We start from the raw sequence: 21,066 nt of genomic DNA, 5'->3' as shown, positions 1-21,066 counted from the left end.
ACAACAGAAGGAAAGGATGCTCAGGAGTAAGGAAGAAGGAATATGGGATCCAGTTAAATTCCTTTATTCATGTGCCCCGAGAACCCGCTTGCCTGTTTTCACTTGATGCCCAAATTTTAAGTTTAGTTTTATATATATATATTTTTTTTAGAGGAAGGATCTTGTCTCTAGTCTGTCCTGTAGGCTAGAGTGCAGTGGCTATTCACAGGTGTGATCATAGTGTACAGCAGCCTTGAACTTCTGGACTCAAGCCACCCTCCCACTTCAGCCTCCTGAGTACCCAAGACTGTAGGCATGCACCATCTCGCCTGGCTTAAATTTTTTTCATAAATTTAAATCATTGTAAAGGACCTACTTTCTGCCTGTTATATATTGTGTTTCCTTCCTTCATTCCTTTGTTCGTTCCTTCTTTCCTTCTCTCCTTCCCTCCTTCCTCCCTTCCTCCCTCCCTCCTTCTCTCTCTCTCTCTCTCTCTCTCTCTCTCTCTTTGCCTCGCTTTGTTGCCCTGGCTGGAGTGCAGTTATGCAATCATAGCTCACTGCAGCCTTCAACTCCTAGGTTCAAGCGATCCTCCTGCCTCAGCCTCCCAAGTAGCTGGGGCTACAGGCACATGCCACCATGCCTGGCTAATTTTTAAATTTTTTTTGTGGAGATGAAGTCTTGCTATGTTGCCCAGGCTGGTTGGGAGCTCCTGGTCTCAAGTGATTCTCCTGTCTTGGCCTTCTAAAGTGCTGGGATTACAGGCATGAGCCACTCACTCAGTCATATTGTGTATACTTTGTATTCATTTCTTTCTTTTACATGCCAGGCTATTTATGTTTTGTTTTGTTTTTGAGACGGAGTCTTGCTCTGTCACCCAGGCTGGAGTGCAGTGGTGCCATCTCGGCTCACTGCAACCTCTGTCTCCCGGACTCAAGTGATTCTTCTGCCTCAGCCTCCCGAGTAGCTGGAATTACAGGTGTGAACCACCATGCCCAGCTAATTTTTGTATTTTTAGCAGAGATGGGGTTTCACCATGTAGGCCAGGCTGGTCTTGAACTCCTGACCTCAGGTGATCCACCCGCCTCAGCCTCCCAAAGTGTTGAGATTACAGGCATGAGCCACCTCGCCCAGCACTTTATATTCATTTATAAAATTCTTCTTTCTCTTGGTGTTTTTGGATAATTTCTATTGTTATGTCTTCAAGTGCACTGCTGTTTTTTCTGCAATGTCTAAACTGTTGTTAATTCCATTCAGTGATTTTTCATCTTAGACTTTTTTTTAATTTTAAAAACACTTTTAAATTCTTTATTTTGGAATTGTTTATAATTGCACAGGAAGTTACAATGAATGATAGCACAAGGAGGTCCTTTGTATTCTTCACCCAGTTTCCCCCAATGGTTTTGTTTCAGTACAATTTTAACAGCTTTATTGAGATATGATTAACATTCCATAAACCACATATTTTAAGTGTACAATTTGATAAGTTTAGAAATGACAAATACCTGTGAAACCATCACCACAATTAAACTAATAAACACACCAATCATCCCCAAAACATTTTTCATTCCCCTTGGTACTTCTTCCTATCCTCTTTCTGCCTACCTTACCCAAGCCATCTCAGACATTTTAGTTTTTTGTCTCTAAAGTTCAAAGTGGGTATTTAAGAAATATCTTCCTAGTCTCTATTTAGTACATATGGAATACAGTTATAATAATTGTTTTAATGTCCTTGTCTAATTCTCACATAGGTGTCAGCTGTGGTGGTTTCAATTGATTTTTCTCCTTATGAAGGGTCATAGTTTGCATGACTGGTAATTTTTTATTGGAGAACCAGACATTGTGAATTTTACATTTTCGGGTGCTTATTAATTTTGGATTTCTGTAAATCTTCTTGGACTTTGTTCTGGGATGCAGTTCAGTTATTTAGAAACAGTTTGATTCCTTCAGGTCTTGCTTTTGAGATTTGTTAGGTGGGATCTAGCAATGTTTGAACCAGGGCTGACAAATCCCCACTACAAGGCAAAGCCCTTCTGAGAGCTCTGACCAGTGCTCCATAAATTATGAGGTTTTCTGATTTGGCTGATGGGGACAGGCACTGTCCAGGCTCTGTGTGACTTCTGGCTATTGTTCCAGCCCATTGTTTTTGGGTGATTCTTTCCTCGGCCTCAAGTGGTTTCCTTACACTTGTATGATGAATCATGCTCTGTTGAACACTCAAGGGGGGCCCTTTGCAGATCCCCAGAATTCTCTATGTATCCACCTTTCTCCTCTCCACTACCCTGTCCTGAGCACTCCAGCCACCTTGGCTACTCCAAACTCTCAGCTGTCGCCTCAGCTCAGAGTCACTTGCTTTGCCTGGGTTTTTCCTCCCTGAAATACATCCTCCCAAGCAGTAAGCTGGGCAACTGAGGGGCTCACTTTGCTTGTTTCTTGCCTCAGAGGGACTGTCTTTTGTTACCTCACGTCTGGTGTCTTGAAACCGAGAGATGAAGAGATATAGAGACGAAATCTTGCTATGTATATTTTGCAACATAACATGTTCAATGAATTTGAATTGTTTCATGTGTTTTCTGTTTGGTTGGTTGTTTCAGGCAGGAGGGTAAACTTGGCCCCTGCTCTTCCATCTTGGCTGAAAAGAAGTTGTATCTGTACTTTCAGTCTGTTTTTGTTCAAACTTTGGAGCTGTAGATTAAAGTTATTACATTTTAGGGAAAATATCCATCATATATCCTACCTGCAAAGACTGTCCTCTCTGTCAAACCTGTGAGCCAAATCTGACTTTCTAACAGCAAAAGTCTGATTTTATTTTTCCATTCAAATCAATCTGGTTATTATATATCCTGTGTCAACCATCTCACTTGCAATTTGAATTGTCCTTTATTTCTTTTCTTTTTCTTTTCTTTTTTTTTTTTTTTAGCATTAAGGCTCTGTTGCTCAGGCTGGAGTGCCATAATGTGGTTATGGCTCACTGTAACCTCAAACTCGAGCTCAAGTGATCCTCTTGCCTCAGCCTCTGGAGTAGCTGGATCTACAGGCGTATATCACCATGCCCAGCTAATTTTTAAAATTATTTTTTGTAGATATGGGGTTGTAGATACGTTGCCCAGGCCGTTCCCGAACCCTTGGCCTCAAGCTAGCCTTCCACTTAAGCCTTTCAAAACATTGGTATTACAGGCATTGTGTCTTGCCTGAATTTGAATTCTTTAAAAAATGTTTTTCTTTTCTTTTTTTTTTTCAATATAACATGTTCAATGAATTTGAATTCTTAAATGAAGAAGGCACAGAACTGACCCACAAGGCTGCCCCTGTGAACTTTCTCAAAGAACTTCTCCAGGCTTTGCTCTTTTGAGGACTTCCTCAAGCAGAGCATTCTCAAGTAGCCCTTTCATATGTTTTTTACAGCGAAGAGCAAGGTGCCAAAGTAGGATTCAGAATGAGGTAGGGGAGGCAACTGGGAAAGTGCAAATTGGGAAGGAGAGCTGCCAGACCTTGGGCTTCTTCTTAGGCCCGCCAATATGAGGAGGGGGAACATATGGAGAAGGCGGCTCTGGAAATGGATTACTTTAAAACTATCTGTGTCCACCTATCTTCTACAAAGTCTTCATGACCCTGTAGGACAGTGTGAAGGCCTCTGACACAAGGTGTAAGAAGCCATTGATGGAGCCATCACTGCTTCCTTCGTTGTAATAGAAGGGATGGGGAGAGGAGCAGGCAAGAGCAGGGGTAGGTAAGTTGGCGCTTTGGTGCCTTGAAAGTGAAGAAATTCCTATTTGAAGGTTTCAGTTTTCTTCATGAAGAATGCATTTTTTTTGGTCCCTGAGGGATGGGGGAAGGTGACGGCATCAGATATTTGAGGAAGGTGGAGAAAATATAACAGTCAGTATAAATAATCAAAACTAGTAGCTAGAATGGATACTAGTTAGGCAGAGCTGAGGGTCCAGTTAAGATAAGTGGTCATGAATTCAAATCTATATCAATCTGCTCAGGTATGTGGTTTTCTTTAGCAATATTAAAGCTCTTGTTTGTTTGATGGTTGTGGATTTGGTAAAATCTGATCTTCCCCTTTATTGACAGAAATCTGAGTCATCACAAAGAGGCCTGATAATAATTATGAGAACTGTATCAAGGCCCTTCCAGGGTTCCTCTGCGTAGGGTGGCTTTGGAAGGGAGGCATTTACATAGCACATAGTGCCTTTGTTTTGTTTCTCATCTTCCCGGTGAATTGAGTAACAATTTCTTCTCCTAAGCATAAATACCTGAAGACCTTAGTTACAGTCATCCCTACGAACAAGGGTGAGGGTAGAAATGGTGAGGAATGTCTGTGTTTCCTATCACCACGTAAAGGGGATCTTGATGCTTGGCACGGAGTCCCAAGAGCTTGCCATTACCCATGCGTATTATCAAAAAATGAGATCATGCCACCGTCAAAGAAAAGATCAGAAACTAAACTCTCTGGACAATAGGCAAAGGTTGTAAACCAATATATCCTCTTTCTTAAAATCTGATTTAAAGACTTCTTCCCTTTCTTGTCATGCATTGGGAGAAGGACAGAATGAGGTGGAGGGGGTTAGGGAAGTTTTGGCTTATAAATCTCTTGAGAAATGTCTCTTTCAAAATTGTCTCAAGCTGTAATATTGCCTGAAGATCATGGTATAGGATATGCCATATATCAGTAAAATCTAAGATTCAGCCGGTAAAATCAATCTATTTAACATTGTCACTCTAAAAGTCCCCAAACCACCACAACCATGGAAGGATAGGTTTTCCCATGGTAACAGACTGTACCAAGTTTATATATATATTTTATTTATTTATTTATTTTTTTTTGAGACAGAATCTCACTGTCATCCAGGTTGGAGTGCATTGGTGTGATCTCGGCTCACTTCAACCTCTGCCTCCCAGGTTCAAACAATTCTCCTGCCTCAGCCTCCTGAGTAGCTTGGACTACAGGCACTCCCCCAACCATATCCAGCTAATTTTTGTATTTTTAGTAGATATGGGGTTTCACCATGTTGGCCAAGCTGGTCTCAAACTCCTAACCTCTAGTGATCCACCTGCCTTGGCCTCCCAAAGTGCTGGGATTACAGGCATGAGTCACTACGCCCGGCCTCAGTTATATTCTTAAAACATACAGCATACATACTCATACTCTGAATGTGAGTTCAAGGATCAGTGGCACAAATAGAGGAAATGACCTCAAGTCCCAAATGAGTATTAATGTAGTTCTACTAAAGTGTCTCAGTGGAGAGATTTCTTGAATTTTGCAGGGCAAGCATGAGTGCTTTGACTCGTTTTTGCATGCCTCACAGCGTGCTCTTAAGCCATGTCTCCAGGGCCATACACTCATTGTAAGCGCCCCTAATGATAATAAAGTGAAGGATCTGCTGCAACTCAAAGGAAATTGAAAGTGCTTTAAGTTCCACATTCCCGAGTCAGAGCTAGAGAGGCAGGGTAGATTTCCCACTGATGTGGATTGCCTGCTGTTGGTTTGGGCCATTCTAGGTATGATGTAATGTTTTAGATTACTGTTGTGTTCTTCTGGGCCTGGCAACATAAAGAACAAATCTAATCAATGCATCAGCTTCTATGGCTCATTCGCCTTCCTGCAGTGCTGTGTGGTCACAAGCCTGCAAGAATGTGATCCAGAAATCCCCAAGTAGGGCCCTCGGGTGTGCCCAAATCCCTCATGCCCACCCATCTACCCCTCTGCATTCTAACATTTCAGTGGTTGTGTTCCGGCAAAGTGTCTTCTGCTCATGCTTGGGAGGAAGAGTTCCCTTGATCTCCCTGTGGCTCATTGTCCCTAAGGATACCAGGACTCTCTCAGCCTGGCTGTGTGATAACAGAGGGACACTATTATCAGAGAAACCAGGGCTGATGAGCAGCTCTAGGCCAGAGAGGCCGAATGCTACCTGCACATGAAGAGAGAGGTCCCAGCAGACCCCCAGAGGATAGGTTCAAATTAGGTTCCAGCCTCCCCTTTCTGGTGTCAGGAGTTAATCATCTTGATTTACTTATCCTGCAAAGGAGCCAAGGTAACCTGCCATACCTGCCTACTGTCTTCTGTCTCTTCTGCAACTCCCATGTCTTGTTTAGATTTCTGCTCCACTTCTAGTGGGCTACTTGGAGTAGAACTAAATAAAACAAAAATATCTCATTTGCCTCCAGCTCTGCCACAGACTATTTGGCCCTGGAAAAATCCTTCCCTCTTCTGATACTCCTCTGTAAAATAACCTGGATCAGTAGTTTCCATACTACATTCTGTGAAGCTGCCAGGAGCCTGAGGGGTTCCCCAGGTCCCCGGAGAGGCTGCAGTGGAAAGAGAGTCTGAGCTGACTCCACCCCCAACACCCAGCGCCCACCAAAGTAGTTGCTTTTTACCTGTTTTATATATTGTTTTTCCACACAGAGGTTCTCTGAAGAAAGTCCTGAGGTCACAAAGTTTGAAAACTGCTGGAATAAATGATCACCAAGGCCCTTTCCAGTCTGAGATGCTTGGTCTTCTGAAGCCCAGCTCAAGTTTTTCTTCCTCCAGAAAGTCTTTCTTGTTACCCAGTCCTGGGTACTTGAGCTTCGACAATGATGATGCCAGGCATATGGCGCTGTCGGTGAACCATCCGATTCCTGCGTGCGTATGTAAGCTGTCTCCCCAGCTAGAAGGTGAGCTCTTTGAGGGTGGTGTTCAGTTTTTCTTCCACACCTCTGTCCCCTGGTAATACCACATGCAAAGTCGGTGTTCAATAAACCTGTTGATGCTACCTGGTGTCATGAGCTCTCACATGGGATAAAACTTCCCCACCAGACTCTGCTTTGGGGAGGAGGAGCCAGCTTTTGGTCTACTTAACACTCTACAGACTTGTCCTTAAAAAGCTGGGGATCCTGACCTGGGAAGCAGCTTCAGACTCATACACTCCTCAAAGGGAAGATATCAGTTCTTGCCTCGAATGGATTTGCCTCTTCTGCCCCTCAGTACCACTTCTGGTGGGGCCTCTCCATACACTGTGGCTGTAGAAGAGGCATGCTCCTGAAGCCTGGGAATCAGGTCAGCCAGGATGCCCCAGGGGCAGCAGGCATCTCAGCCAGATTCCAGAGGGATGCACAGGTGAGATGGAGAGGAACTCCTGGGTTTGTTCGGAATACAGCTCTCTCAGAAAGTGGAGGCCCAAAGAGGGCGGCTGGGTTCACTCGGAGACACCAGAGAAAACAGGTTGGAGGAGGATGCTAGAGGTAAAAGATCAAGACAGCCATATGCCAATGTCCCCAAGGCAGGTAGCCAAGGGGAGACTGGAGGTTGTAGTGGTGGAATGAAACCTCTCTGCCATTTAGTGGCTAAGTGACTCTGGGGTCAGTTCATCTTACTTAGTCTCAATGTCTTTACCTACAAATTGGAGGCAAAAGAACCTAACCAACATCAGGATACCCTGTAATGAAGCAGTGAGATAGACTCCAAGGAGACTAAAATGTACAGGGATGTGGAGGATTCTTACTGTTTATTAACACAGAAGAGCACAGGAGCCTGCTTCCAAAGAGGGACTGTCCTGTAATTTAGAGATGCTCTGAGGCTGACCATCCTCCTTCTGCTGCACTCCCAGCAGCCACCTATGGCTGGATTTGGAGAATTTCTGGTCAAACCAGTGAGTGTGAGGAGAGCAGGGCAGTTTGGGAGAGAGGTCCCCAGCCCAATTTTGCCCAGAGAAGCTCCCCAAAGAGAGGGAAGTGTCCTTATGAAGAGCCCATGAAAGGGGTGAGACCCAGGAGGCTGTGGAGATTCCTGCAGGCTCTTCTGGTCGGTGAGGAACCTGACAAGATCCCGAGGACAGGGTCCCTTAGTCTCACTGAAGTTCTTGGAAGTTGGGATGGGGGCCAGGTCACCCTCCTCTGATACCAGAAGCTAGACATCTGGCCTTCCCCACTTCTAGAGGACGGGTCTTAGATGGTGCTATGGGGGCAGACAAACCCTCACCAGGTCACAAGCAGGTCCCCTCCAAAATCCCTCTCACTGGAATCCTCCAGATGTGAGGAGTAGGAGCAGACAGATCAAGGCTGGGACATTTGGCAGGGTTTAACATCCACAGTTGGAGGGTGAGACCTCTCCCTGTGGATCTGGAGAAATACCTTTCGGCTGCAGCCAGGTGCTGCCCCTGCCGTGTCATCCCTGACAGGGTTCTACGCCCCGTCCAGCCTCCCCCGGTCCCCCTCAGCTGCTGTAGCCTGACGTGTGGGTGCTGGGCCTGCGCAACCAAACATCTGGCAGGTCTGGCTGGCTATTGGGCAGTACCACAGGGCTGCCATCCCCTGGCCCCCCTCGGCCCTTCCAGGACAAGCTGCTCTGGTGGGAGGCAGGCAATGATGGGTCATACACTGTCTCCCTCAGTGCCAGCCACAGTGTGTCCCGCTTCCCATTCAGCTGGCCCCGCTCAAGGACTGGCTGCCCAGTGTCATCCAGGTCATCTGGGGACACACCCACAGAATCTGGTACACGGGCACTGGGCTCAGAGGTGCTTAGGCAGGTCTCATCAGAGACGCTGAGCCCCTCCAGGGTGCTTGCTGAGGAACAGAAGCCATCAGGAGGTTCTGCAGCCTTGGCCTTGGGGGAATGGGCTGGGGCTTCTGGCGAGGCAGGCAGGGGCTCAGCCTCCTCCTCTTGGGAGTTCTGCCTGGCCCGGGTTTTGGGGCTGGGGCCAGCCTGCTTATAGGGGGAGGAGGTCTGCAGGGCAGGGCACTGGCTGAAGACTGCCTGGTGGTCCAGCAGCAGCTCCCTTGGGGAGGCAGGGGCTGGTGGGGGCCGGGAGCAACAGGGGCCATCATGGAGCTGCAGATCTTCAGAGAGTACTGAGGGCCGGTGGGACAGCTTGCTGGTGGCTGTGCTGGTGTCAAAGCTGGGGCTCCGACGCCGTGCCAAGGGCTGTAGCTCATAATGGTCTGAGCAGGACCCGGGCATCCCTCCCACTGACCCTGGTCGTGGACGACCTGCCTTCTCCCCACCAGGGTCTCCAGTACCAGCATCCCATGGCAAGTGGGCGCAGGGCCAGAGGATCTGCCCACAGTTCTTCTCTGGCCCGAAGAAACAGCAGAGAGATTGGAAGAAGAAGCTGGCAAAGCCACAACTGACGCATTTGACCATCATGAGGATGATGCCGAGTTTGCGATAGACCAGCACCGTGGCGGGCAGCATGAGCACACCTGCTGCAAAAAGGGCTGCAGCCCCCACTGCTGTGGCGCAGCTGGTCTGGCGCAGAGAGAAGGCCACGCGGCTCAGGCGGTCAGGGTGTGGGCACAGATGATAGGAGATGCAGTAGTTGACCGTGAAGTCCACCGAGAGACCCACTGAGGCAGAGAGAAAAAGGGCCTCGGCAGTGTTGAGCTGCCACTCGAGTAGAACCAGGAGTCCTACCGTGAGGAGCACGGTGCCTGCCACAGCTGCCACGGAGAATAGGCTGAGTGGAACATTCCAGGTGCCCAGCAGCAGTGTGGCAAAGGCTAGTGCCAAAGCCAGGCCCAGCACTACAGCAGGCTCAGTGCTCAGGCTATGCTGCAGGCTGTACAGCTCTAGACGGCTGGTGAACCAACCGCGGCGGAGACCTGGAGGTGCCATGCTCAGCTCTGCTGCTAGCCAGTGGCTGACCTCATTGTAGAAGAGTTGGGTCTCGTTGTAGTCCGGACTATTACGGAAGTTGGTCTGGAATTGCAGGACCAGGGCGGCCAGGCTGCCGTGGGCATCAAAGCGAAGTCCCAGGTCGTGGGTGCCATCGGGGCTTTGCTCCAGAGCCATCATCTTCAGGCAGTGCAGGAAAAACTGGGGGGACCAGGGGAAGTCTGAGTGGCCGCAGCAGAGGTCAGGCCCCAGGTGGGCACAGCTGGGGCTCTCCATCCAGCGCTGGAGAGTCTCCACGAAGCACAACGTGGGCCAGCCCTCCTGCAGGGTGTCGAAGAAGCTCTGATTCCTGGCCCGGTGGCAGAGTGCTAGCAGCCAGCGCTGGGCCTCGGGGCCGCTGGCCGAGAAGGCAGGGTCCCTTACCAGGCTGCTGTTGCTACGAGGGTCCAGAGGGTCGCCAGTGTCCACGGGCAGGACGCCCCACACCAAAACTACAGGCAAGTGGCCGCCCTCGCTCTGCGGCAGCTGCTCGAACAGGAATAGCTGGCGGTACTCCGCGTCGAAGCGCTCGAAGGGGTGGCTGGGCCGGAAGACCTGGCCGCCGGGCGGCGGCAGCGTGGGCAGCCGCAGACGGGGGCTGACGCCTGCGATGTAGGCGCCCCCTGCCGCCAGCGCCGCGAACCAGCAGATCCAGATGTAGCGGAACTTGATGACGCCGCAGGGCAGCAGGCGCTGGAAGAGCAGGCGCGAGGTGCCGGTCGCTGCTCTCCGCACGCCGCGGAGCCGCCGGTGCAGCGCCAGGAGCAACCGCCGGGGCGCGCTGCCTTCCCACCTGCCCCGCGCCCGGCGCGCACAGCCGCGAGCCAGGTAGCGCTCGTGGAGCACGGCGGAGGCGGGCAGCCAGACCAGCGTGAGGGCCAGGTGCACCAGCACAGCCGTGCCCATGAAGAGGGCGAGGCAGCGCACGGCTGGCAGGCGGCTCAGGTAGCTGGCGTAGAAGGCCGCGCTCGTGGTGAGGCCGGAGACCAGCAGCAGATAGCCGAAATGATGCATGGTGCGGGCCACGCGCTGCACCAGCCCCCCGGACGGCAGCTGACTCTTGCTGAGGCGCCACAGGTCGAAGAAGATGAGTGTGTGGTTGGCGGAGACGCTGCTGAGCAGAAGGAGGGCTGCCAGATTGACGAAGGGGAAGTAGGCCATGCGGAAGGCCACCTGGTAAAGGAAGAAGGCCACCAGCAGTGAGCCCAGCACCCCCAGCAGCACCATGAGCGTGAGGAAGACTGAGCGCAGGTACAGGGCGATGCCAAAGAAGATGGCAGCCAGAGCCAGCAAGGGGTACACCGTGTCCTGGACCAGGAAGTGCCTCAGCAGCTCCTGCTTGAGGCCCAGGTCCATGCCAGTGACAGAGGTGTAGTTGTCAGCGAGCCCCCAGGGGGTGGCCAGCCGGTCCAGGTAGATGTCCATCAGGGAAGCACCCTTTGGGGTGGGCAGGAAGAGCAGGCTGTACTTGAGGGAGGGCACCTGGTAGTCAGTGGTCTGGGGACTCAGAAAGTCCCTGTCAAGCAGAAAGTGCAGGAGTTGGTAGATGGCACTACTCTGGGAGCACTTGGTGGGAACCTGGGCACAGCGTGGGGACTTGTTCTGCCCGGGTCCCAGACAAGAGGGTACCAGAGCACCACTGTGGTAGTAGAGGGCACAGGTCCGAAGCAGGGCCAGTGTGTGGGCTGCGTCAGCTTGAGTAGTGTCCAGGCAGGAGGAGCGGTTGGAGAGCACAGCCAGATAGTTGCCCAAGGACCAGCTGGGACAGCACTCGTTGGCTGCTGTCCGCTGGCATAGAGCCCCAAAGCTGGTATGGGAGCGGATCTGTAGGACACACACAGGAGAGAGCTCAGGGCAGTCCAAAGGCCCAGGTTTTCCCAGTCCTGTACGAGGCTCTCTCACCTCCCTTCACAATACAGGGCAGGCACAGAGAGGGATCTTGACAGCCTAGTGAAACCGGCTTGTTTCCCAGCTGCCTCTGGCTCCTGGCCCAGGTGCCAGCACCTACAGCTTGACTTCATCAAAGAAGAGCCTAGGGATGCTGCCGGAGGCTTCAGCCTGCTCTAAGAGCCCCTGTAGGTCACACACCCCAACTCCTCGTGGCCTAAGCTAGGAGTAAAAGTGGAGGTAGCAGCCACAGATAGATAGGGCCAAGGGTCCAAGGAGCTGAAGCAAGTAATGGGAAAAGTGGAGACTAAAACATTCCAGGTTCAGGGTCACTGGCAAACCCCAGCCTCCCACCTCTGTCCACTGCACTGCTTAAAGCCTCTCAGGGCCACACTATTTCTTTTTCAAATCTCATGCCTCCTTTTTTCTCCTTTCCTCCTGTTGACATCATGACAGCTGATGTAGTACAGAGAGCACTGGCGTGGGAGTCAGGGGCCCTTACTCTGCCACTAACTGGCTGTGTGACCTTAGGCCTGAGATCATGGCGACAACACGGTAACGCTTATTGAGATATGACTATTGCCAGTCATTATGCTGTAATTTTTCAAATTCTATCTCATTATCTGTCCTCACCACATTCCTGTGAGGAAAGTACCTTTATTATCTCCATTTAATGCTTATGAGCCTGAGGCACTGAAAGGTTAAGAAACAGGCCTGAAGTCACACAGCAAGACAGCCTTAGAGCTGGCCTTGAATTCAGGCATCTGACTCTAGAACACATGTTCTTAACCAGTCTTTTGGTACTTAGGATATCCTCATGTGAAGTGGGGGGTTGGGCTACTGCGTGGTTTTCACACCGTTTTTAGCAGCAAACCTTTCTTCAGATGTTATTGTGTATGATTCTCCAGTTAGCATAATTGGATTGGCACTGCTGAGGTTGATGGGGGCAGGGGCCTTGAAGCCCACAGTCTCAGCTCCCTGGGCCAGGGCCTCCTCACCCAATCTGGAGGCCCCTTTCAGGACCTTTTGGAAACCCCCAGGCTCTGCATGGGCTTGCTTCCAGCACTTCTATCTTGGCTCTTCTAAAAACAGCCGATTCTTCTTTTCCCACCCCAACCTGGAGCCTCTCAGCAGGGTTGGAATAATTTTCTAAGCAGGGAATGCTCTTCCCCAGTCCACCCCCTGGCAGTCCTGGCTCAGCTGTATTTCTCTGGGATCAGTTCCCTCGTGTCCTTACTTCCCCCCAAACCCCTGGCAGCTCCCCAGCCGGCTCACCTGGTCCTGTTCCATGCGACACATGGAGTGGATGGCATGCAGGTTCCATAGGCTGCCCGAGGAGGTGGACATGAACACCAGCTTTGCGTAGCTCTTCTCTGCAACATACCCCCATCAACCGGAGCTCAGTCCTTGGGTCTTCCAAAGGGAAGATGCTTACCCATGCCATATGAGGTTCAGATTCTCAGGCATCTCAAGCCTCTACATGGGCTGCCTGATCCTGTCCCTGTGCCTCACCCCAACCCAGCTTGACCCTGCCTGGTTGGAGCATCTGAGAACTCTCCCTCAACCTCCTAGCTGTAACCCGGATTCCTTGGCTTGACCACCTTCCCTTCGTTTCTGCCTAGATTTGTTCCGGGCCTGCCTGTCCTACTAGGTGGGGTGGGGACCACTATTAAAACCAGGAACTGGCCAGGTTGCCACTTACCAGGGGGGCCACAGAAGAAGTTCTCTTGCCTTCTGTCCTCCAGGGGCTCCACCATCCTCCGAGGCCGGACAACGCTCTCCTGGGCACTGCCCCTGGGTGCAGATCTCAGAGCGTTGTGGGAGCTTGAGCTGAAGTGGAGAGAATATCTATGCCAGGCACCATTAGGGTTGGAAGACTCAGAGGAGGCCAGAGACCACTCCCCAGGGAGCCCTGGCAAGCCCCTCTGACCTGCCTTGGAGTGGGTCACCCAATGTCTCCTTCCTGGAGGTCTCATTCTTTCCTCTCCCACCCACAGTGGAAGAATGAGAGCCTGTTACCTGTTCAGCTCAAGGTCTGGGGAAAGGAAAAGCAGCTTCCTGGGGCCTGTGAGGGCTTGCAGTGCTCTCCAGACTACTAACTTGTTCCCAATGTCCGTGTCCCGTGGCTCAAAGCCCTGTAGGGAGGAGGGTGGAGAAGAGCAGCTGGGCAAGGGAGGAGTTCTCTGGGTGCTTCTCAGCTCTGCCCCTTTGACTCCTCAGAGCAGGGAGGGCAGCCCACCTGCTTGAATTGTGGATGTGAGTCTGAACTTTATACCATCTCCCCAACTCTCTCTGGAGGTCAAGAGCCTACCATGGCTATCCTAACCCCAGTCCAACATGGCTACCCTACCTCCAACTTTCTGCCCCAGGCTGGGCTGAGGTGGCCAGGCCTGGGGACCCTCTCCCACCCCTTGGCTCCTCACCAGTAAAGGCTTGGAGAAGTCAGGCAGCCGGGCCCCCAACAGTCCAGCCAGGGTGCAGAGGAAGATGACAGCCAGACATAGCAGCAGCACGGCCACTGGCCACTCAGCAATCAGCTGGGAATAGCTGGGAAAGAGGGAGGAGCCCACGTGAGTTGGGTGGGTGGCAGTGAGTGCTGGGCTCAGGCTCCACCAAGAAGGGGTGGTAGAGCAGAGAGCACGTGGAACAGGGTTAAACTGGGCACCAGCCTGGTCACCCCTAGAGGTCCAGGGAAGGCCCAGGCCTACCTCTTTGGCATCTGGAAGGCTCGTTCCTGCCTGTGGAAGAGAAAAGAAGAGAAGAGAAGCTGCTTGCTTGCCAGAGTCCTCTTGCAGGGTGTGTGTCGGGGATGGAGGTGGGGTGGGAGTGGGCAGGTGAGGGATAAATGATGATATTAACCCTTTTAGGGCTTTGCCACTCCTAAGTTCCAACCCTTACTTCCTATTGCATCTGTGCTGCCTCCTAACAAAGGAGTCCAGAGCCCTGGGGGTCTGCCCCACTCTTAAGCCCTGCCCCATTTTCCAGTGGCAGCTGGCAGGCTGCTGGGCCCCTCCTTACCTGACGCTGACCACGTGGTGCTGCACAGCGGGTGGCTTCCAGGTCCCATCACGCTGTGAGGGGGCTGGGGAAGGGCTGAGGCTGGAGCCATGGGAGCAGAGAGCTGCCCGATCCCCAAGTCCTGGCAGGGAACTGCCCCCCGGGTATTCCTGCAGTGCCCGGGGATAGGGGAAGTGGGCAGGGGCCGAGGGGCTGGATGGACGCACAGGCTGGAGGGTGGAAGTTGTTGGTGGGGGTCCCGAAGAGCTGGAAGGGTCCTCCTGGGGGCAGCTGTGGAGGGAGCAGCTTCTCTCTGGGCTTGCCTCAGGGGCCACAGCCTTGGTCTGGGTGCTAGGAAGAGAGAAGGCAGGGAAGATTGGGTTGGGGGAAGGTAGTGAGCTACCCCATGCCCCAGCATTATTCAGTAAGACAAGACAAGGGACAGGAACTCAGGGTTGATGTATCAGTAGTCCTGGGGGAGAAGTAAGAGGTAAGGATGCCAGGGGCTCGAATCTGTGCCCTCAGCCTACCTCTTGGATACCATTCTCTTATTCACTCATTTTCCACACCCTCAGAAAACAGTTGGCAGCCTGCTACATGCCAGGCCCTGTGCTAGACACTGAATGTGCTTTCACGTATATGATCTTACTCACTCCTTACAGAAACCTCACAAAGGAGGTATTTTCTTCGACTGATAGATTTGAAAACAGGTTCACTGACAGATGAAGAGCTGGTGCTTGAACCCAGTTCTTCCAACTTGCAGTCCTGTGCTCTTTCTGCTGCAGTCATTTGCTCTTTCTCTTGCCAGACAGATTACTGAGCACCTGCTGCACTCCTATTCCCATCTTAGAGCCTTGGAACTTTCTCTTCCTTCTGCCTGGGTTGCTCGTCCCCCAGATAATTGCATAGCTCTCTTTTTTACTCTGGTCTTGTTTCAACTAGTACTTCCTCAGAGAAGCCTTCCCTGACTACTCTCTCTAAAATAGTTGCCCACCAGCTCTCAATCCCCCTACCTTGCTTTATATTTTTTCATAAAATTTGTTGCAATTTAATATTCTATTATAGTGTCGTCATATTTATTGCCTGTCTTTCATGTGGAATGTGAATGCTGGGAGAACAGGGACCCGTTGCATTTGTTCATCTCCATATAGCCAGGGCCTCGAATAGTGCCTTCCACACAGAAAGGCTCCTGGAAATGTTTGTTGAATGAGTGTTAGGCCGGCTGCTAATAGTGGTGCTAGGATGAATAAGACCTGGTCCTTGCCCTCTAGGCACTCACAGTAGTTGGGAAATGTGAATAGTCCAACATGTTGAATGCTGCGAGTGGGGAAGTCACAGAGGGCTGAGGGAGCCCAGAGAGGGTCCCACTTTGACAGGGGTTACGGTGGTCAGGGGAAGTTTGTGGAAGCAACTGCTACCCTTCCACCTACCCTGTCACTGGCCATGCGCAGAGCAGTTTTACTTTGTAAGGATGTGCACAGTTGGGAGAGGAATTGGGACACCCTCCTCACCCCAAGGAACTTGCCAGAAAAGAGTCAGCATAGATTCTTCTCCCAAAATTACTCAGGGCAATGCTCAGGGCAATGCTCTATGCATGCGCCCAGCTCCACTCCTTGGGTATGGGGGAGGTGGAATATTGACCCCAGTGGCAGGATTGCAGACCCAGATTAGGAAAAGATGGCCAGAGAACAGAGTGCCCAGGGCCATGAGGGTTCCCAGAGGGGTTCTGGGCTGAGGAACCCTGTCTCTTTCTCCCCTGCTTCTGCCTGGCTCACCCAGTCCGCTCGCGAGTTTGCATAGCTTCTAAGGAGAGCCAGATCTATGCGGAGCCAATCCTGGCTTCCAGTCTTGGTTGCTACACTGCTGAAGGGGCTGTGAGCTGCAGTCCTGGCCTCAGTGGCAGCTAGGCATTGCCCACAGAGGCTGAGTTCTGCCCAGAGACCGAGGAGAGGAACTGGCAAGGATAAATATGCTCTTTCTCTTTTTCTCAGAAGGATGGCAGACTGGCCCAGCAGTCCAGGAGAGAATGACCCTCATGCTGAGGGTGAAATGGGGGAACAATGGAGGTGGGTTCCTGACTCCATCACCCTTTAACTCTGGGGCCTTGGGAAAGACACACACTTCTTGGAGCATTGGCATCCTTGTCTGTTGAAGATATGGGATAATGCCCACCTCTTGGGTTTGGTGTGGGGATTAGCTGATATAACATATGTGAGGTGCCTGGCACAGAGTCTGTCATATGAAAGACACGTTTGCTTTCCTGCCTCTTCCCATGGTCAGTGCGGCAGGGAGCATATACTTTTAGGAGTGTGTTTGTATTTACAATTTGTCCTCTTTTGGCACCTCAGATAATATATCTCCGTTTTAGAACTTCTCACACCTTGAGAACCTCGCTACATGTACAAATACTTAACTTTTGATTATCTAAAAGCTGGATCAAAAGTTGATCTCATGATTTTAATCACTTATTTTTTACAAACTCAACATTTAGGAAAATAGGAATTTGACCAAAGTTGTTCTAAAGCAAGACCTCAGATGACTCTATAAAGTTAATGACAAGCAACCAGTGTCCTGGCAGATAAAAGACCCTGTAAGGCCAATCCCTGTGGGCCAGAGAGAAGCTGGATAAATGGTCTAAGCTGTGTGTGTAAGTGTGGACACTGACTTCTTTAAGATGTTCAATTCTGCAGGTTTTTCTTGCACACCCATCCTGTGCTTAGCATTGTGCTTGCTCTGGGTTGGGTCCTGGAGGCATGAAGATGATCCATTAGCCTTGGTATCCCTCTTCAGAGCAGGGCTTGCCTTCTAGGGGTCAGGAAAGTGGGGCAGCCCGGGTGGAGGTGGGGGGCCTATGCCAGCCTGCCCATGGCCTTAGATAACTGAGCACTGGGCTTGTTTTAGGAGCCAGGGCACCACGTGGAGTGTCAGTTTCTTTTGCATTAGGGGAAACTAGCATTCCAGAGGATACTGGAGAATAATGGGTGCACTCCTGCTTACCCAGTTTGCCAAACCTCCTAAGTCCACCCTTTTCCTTAGCTGGCTTTTCTTCAAGGGGGATCTTTTTTTTTTTTTTTTTTTTTTTTTTTTGAGACGGAGTTTCGCTCTTGATACCCAGGCTGGAGTGCAATGGCGCGATCTCGGCTTACCGCAACCTCCGCCTCCTGGGTTCAGGCAATTCTCCTGCCTCAGCCTCCTGAGTAGCTGGGATTACAGGCATGCGCCACCGTGCCCAGCTAATTTTTTGTATTAGTAGAGACGGGGTTTCACTATGTTGACCAGGATGGTCTCGATCTCTTGACCTCGTGATCCACCCGCCTCGGCCTCCCAAAGTGCTGGGATTACAGGCTTGAGCCACCGCGCCCGGCCTCAAGGGGGATCTTAACCTCCACCACTCGTTTGCTTCTGCTGGAGTCTCCCTGGCCCCAGCTCCTTCCCTTTAACCCCTGCTATTCCTCTTCAGCGACCTAGGATCAGCTGCCCCCAGTCCCACTCTTCCTGACTGTGCCAACCATTATCAATGTGGCAGAACTTGAAACCTTCCATATTCTGACTGCTGTAGAGCCAGGCCTTTTCCTCAAATCTCCCAATGAGAAAAGTCACCTCCACTCTTCTCAGAATAAAAGCTTTCTCCTGTCAGCTCCTGCTGCCCTCTGCTCTCAGGAGGCTCAGTAGTAATAGGAATTAAGCATCCCAGACCTACACAGGGGTTTTTTATTTTCACTTCCTCAGTTCCATGGCCCTCACTGGAATGAGTAGCTTCCTGGGCTGCCTGCCTGGGCCTGCAGGCCCATAAGCCAAGTGAGTAGGGCAGGCAGTGGGATGGAACGTGGGATGGAAAGTGGGGATGCAGGCCTCACTCAAGAGGCCAACATCCCTGCAATCAGAGCCTGGCTGACAAGATCCCAGACACAGAGGCCTAACCTGGAAGCCCGATAAGGGGCAAATTTATATTGTACTAACCATGCCCTCAAGCCCACAGACACACAGCCATATGAACATCAATGTGATCCCACAGAGTGGGCAAGACAGATGGGGGAGCAGCTCATACAACTAAGAAAATAAAAAGGTAATTTTAAAAACACAAAGTGTGGCCTCTTTCAAATTCCTCTCTAGCCAGTGTGTTGGTAAGGGTGTGCACACACGCACATGTGTGTGTGATTCACTGTGTATCTATCCCCAGAGTGCTACTCAGCTCAGCAGGAGCATGTTTCTTGAATCACATAAGCAAGTCCCTATTCCCAGTTAGTGTCCATGGTCTCTGGAGAAGTGCAGCGAGGGGCCAGAGGTCCCAGGGCATTTCTGGAAGACAGCAAGTGGATCCTATGCCCAGGGGAAATGAGACTGGACACGGCTGATCCTTGGCAAGATATCCGAGACAGCAAATGACTCTCCTGCCTCTTCTAGGGATGCTTCTGGCCCCAGGCTCCTGCTCTGCCCTGTCACTGCTCCATCCTTGGTCTCTTTGATCAGGACATAGTCCCAGGCAGGTCCCTGGTTTGGTGAATACACTCATCCTGTGTCTCACCCTGTTGAAGGCTTTGTGACTTTCAGACTGAAGGATGGCTAAATCTATCCAGGCTAATATGTTCACAATAAAGGGAAGAAAACATTTCTCTCTACTTGTGGGGCTTTCTCTCCCTCTGGGGTACAGAATGTACATTTTAACTGGGGTAGTCTGGAGACGATGTGTCCACCTCTGCTATTGCTACCAAAGAATGCCTTTTATTTCAGTCCAGGCAGGAAAGAGGCAGTGTCATGTCAGAGGAGGGATTCTGGGGGCGGCAGAGCCAGGCAGGGCACAGAAATTGCGCCATATTGCTACCTAGCTGGGCTGTTCCCTCACACGTATGGTGGAGGAAGGGAGAAGAGGTACTGAGATCTGGGTCCTCAGCAGGAAGGTGTCCCTCCTGTCCCAGTAGCCCGGGGCTCTTCCGGGGTGGTACAGGCCAGCGGCCTGAGCACCAGAGCCTTCCCATCTTAGCGGCTCCAGCCAGTGTGGCTGCCACATGCAGGGACTGGAACCCACACGTGCACAGCTGGGGGCCATGCAGGACAGGCAAGAGACTGACGGTGACAAAGACAGTCCCTGACGTGCCTGCCGAATGTCTGCCTTCCCCAGGACACCCGCCTCGGCGATTCTCCTGTCCATGATTCACGAACACCCTCATGAACACTGACACGCTGAAACCCGGACTGAGGTTACTGCGGGCTTGGGGCTTCCGGAGAAGACGCAGGGGCAGGGCCTAGAAGGAGGGGCCGGAGGAGCCAGGGAGTCCTGGCCTTAGAGGAGGGGCAGGAGCCGTGGGTGGGGCAGGTTCCCTAAGCGGGGAGGGCGATGGGGGCTGACACTAGGGGGTGTCAGGGAGCGAGGAAACTGACCCGGCAGGATGAGGGCGTGGCGAGGGGGGCCTGGAGCTTGGCGACCCCGGGGAAGGGGCTCCCGGAGGGTCTGGGGAATGAATGGGGCAACCTATGGCGGCTACTGGGGATACCTGGGGCGGGGGTGCTCGGAAGGTCTGTGATCTGGGTCTGCGGAGCGGTCCGCCCTACCTGTCCGGGGAGCCGCCGTCTGGGGCCAAGGGCTCCCCCTCGGGCCGTTGCTCCCCTTCCGGACCCGGGCCTGGAGCCGGACCGCTGCCGCCGCTGCTGCTGCTGCTGTCACCGTCCATGCCCGTGGGCGGCACCGCTGTCCCGGCGCTGGTGCTGAAGCCGCGGCGGCTGCTGCGGCGGCGGCGGCGGCGGCGGCGGCAGCGGGCTCGTGCGCATGCTTTGGCTCCGAGCGGGCCGGTCGCTGGGCGGGGCAAGGAGGAGCCCAGCCAATGGGCGCGGCGCCGCGGCGGGAGCGGAGCGCCCTGTCTCTAAGACCGCGGGGCTGCGGGTGTGCGCGCCCCTTTGCTCCGGCCAGGCCTGAGAGTTTCTGCTAGGAGTCCGGCAGTCCAACCCTTCCTAGCGGCCTCGGCCTTCCTGTAAGGAACCAGGGAGCGCGGCCCATGCAGACATCCTCATAAATCGAAACGCAGACCCTTCCATTCGGATAGAGGGCGGGCTCCATGTCCGTACCAGGGCTGGACGCTCCGGGTGGAGAGGCCAACGGCTTCAGGCCTGCGAGGCACCCGGCTCGCTAGCGCCCTCCTCCCCTCCCCAGTGGTGCGAGGCATCAGGTTGGGTCTTTCTTCCCATCCTTCTGGACCTCAACCTGGACCTAGGTGTGCACCCCTCAGATGTGGAGTCCTGACTCCGTTATTCAAGTGCGGAGTCTGGTGGAGGAGGGAGGAAGAAGAGAGATGCTCAGATCATCCCCAGCTCCTTCTCTTTCTTTTTTAAGATTTAAAAGGTTTATAAAGTGAAAAAAACAGTTACAGTAAGCTAAGGTTAATTTTTGATTCAGGAGGTACATGCGCAGGTTTGTTATAAGGGTAGATTGAGTGACCCCAGATCCTTTTCTATAGTCACCCCTGCCCCCCTACCCTAGCCTGGGAGGTGCCCAATAGCCACTGACTCCACCAGGGAGTGGCCGTGAGTAGAGCACATCTGGGTATGATGGACTGTGGACAGGCCTGGCTAAG

General features: G+C 52.1%; 1 protein-coding gene across 1 annotated transcript; it reads right to left on the bottom strand.

Moving 5' to 3' along the window:
- Positions 1-1,164: 1,164 nt before the first annotated feature.
- On the bottom strand, positions 1,165-20,169 carry DISP2 (dispatched RND transporter family member 2). Its single transcript, XM_064374854.1, has 8 exons — positions 20,051-20,169; positions 14,522-14,851; positions 14,212-14,241; positions 13,927-14,050; positions 13,523-13,638; positions 13,206-13,333; positions 12,779-12,876; positions 1,165-11,440 (listed from the first exon to the last, which is right to left on the bottom strand). The coding sequence occupies exons 1-8, from the start codon at positions 20,167-20,169 to the stop codon at positions 8,180-8,182; spliced, it is 4,206 nt and encodes a 1,401-aa protein (XP_064230924.1). The 3' UTR covers positions 1,165-8,179.
- Positions 20,170-21,066: the final 897 nt, after the last annotated feature.

Source organism: Aotus nancymaae, unplaced genomic scaffold (assembly GCF_030222135.1).
Source record: "Aotus nancymaae isolate 86718 unplaced genomic scaffold, 86718_ANA_hifiasm-v0.15.2.pri h1tg000011l, whole genome shotgun sequence".
Taxonomy (NCBI): domain Eukaryota; kingdom Metazoa; phylum Chordata; class Mammalia; order Primates; family Aotidae; genus Aotus; species Aotus nancymaae.
The sequence above is the reverse complement of the archived record's forward strand: the minus strand, read 5'-3'. Positions and strand labels throughout refer to the sequence as shown.

Bases quoted from the DNA above. Each gene is read 5' to 3' on its own strand.
- DISP2 (XM_064374854.1), bottom strand. From the start codon at position 20,169: ATGGACGGTGACAGCAGCAGCAGCAGCGGCGGCAGCGGTCCGGCTCCA. The intron at 14,852-20,050 runs GTAGGGCGGACC...CTCTCTTCCTAG, and splicing joins GACGGCGGCTCCCCGGACAG to CACCCAGACCAAGGCTGTGG. The intron at 14,051-14,211 runs GTAGGCCTGGGC...CCTCTTTCCCAG, and splicing joins GCCTTCCAGATGCCAAAGAG to CTATTCCCAGCTGATTGCTG.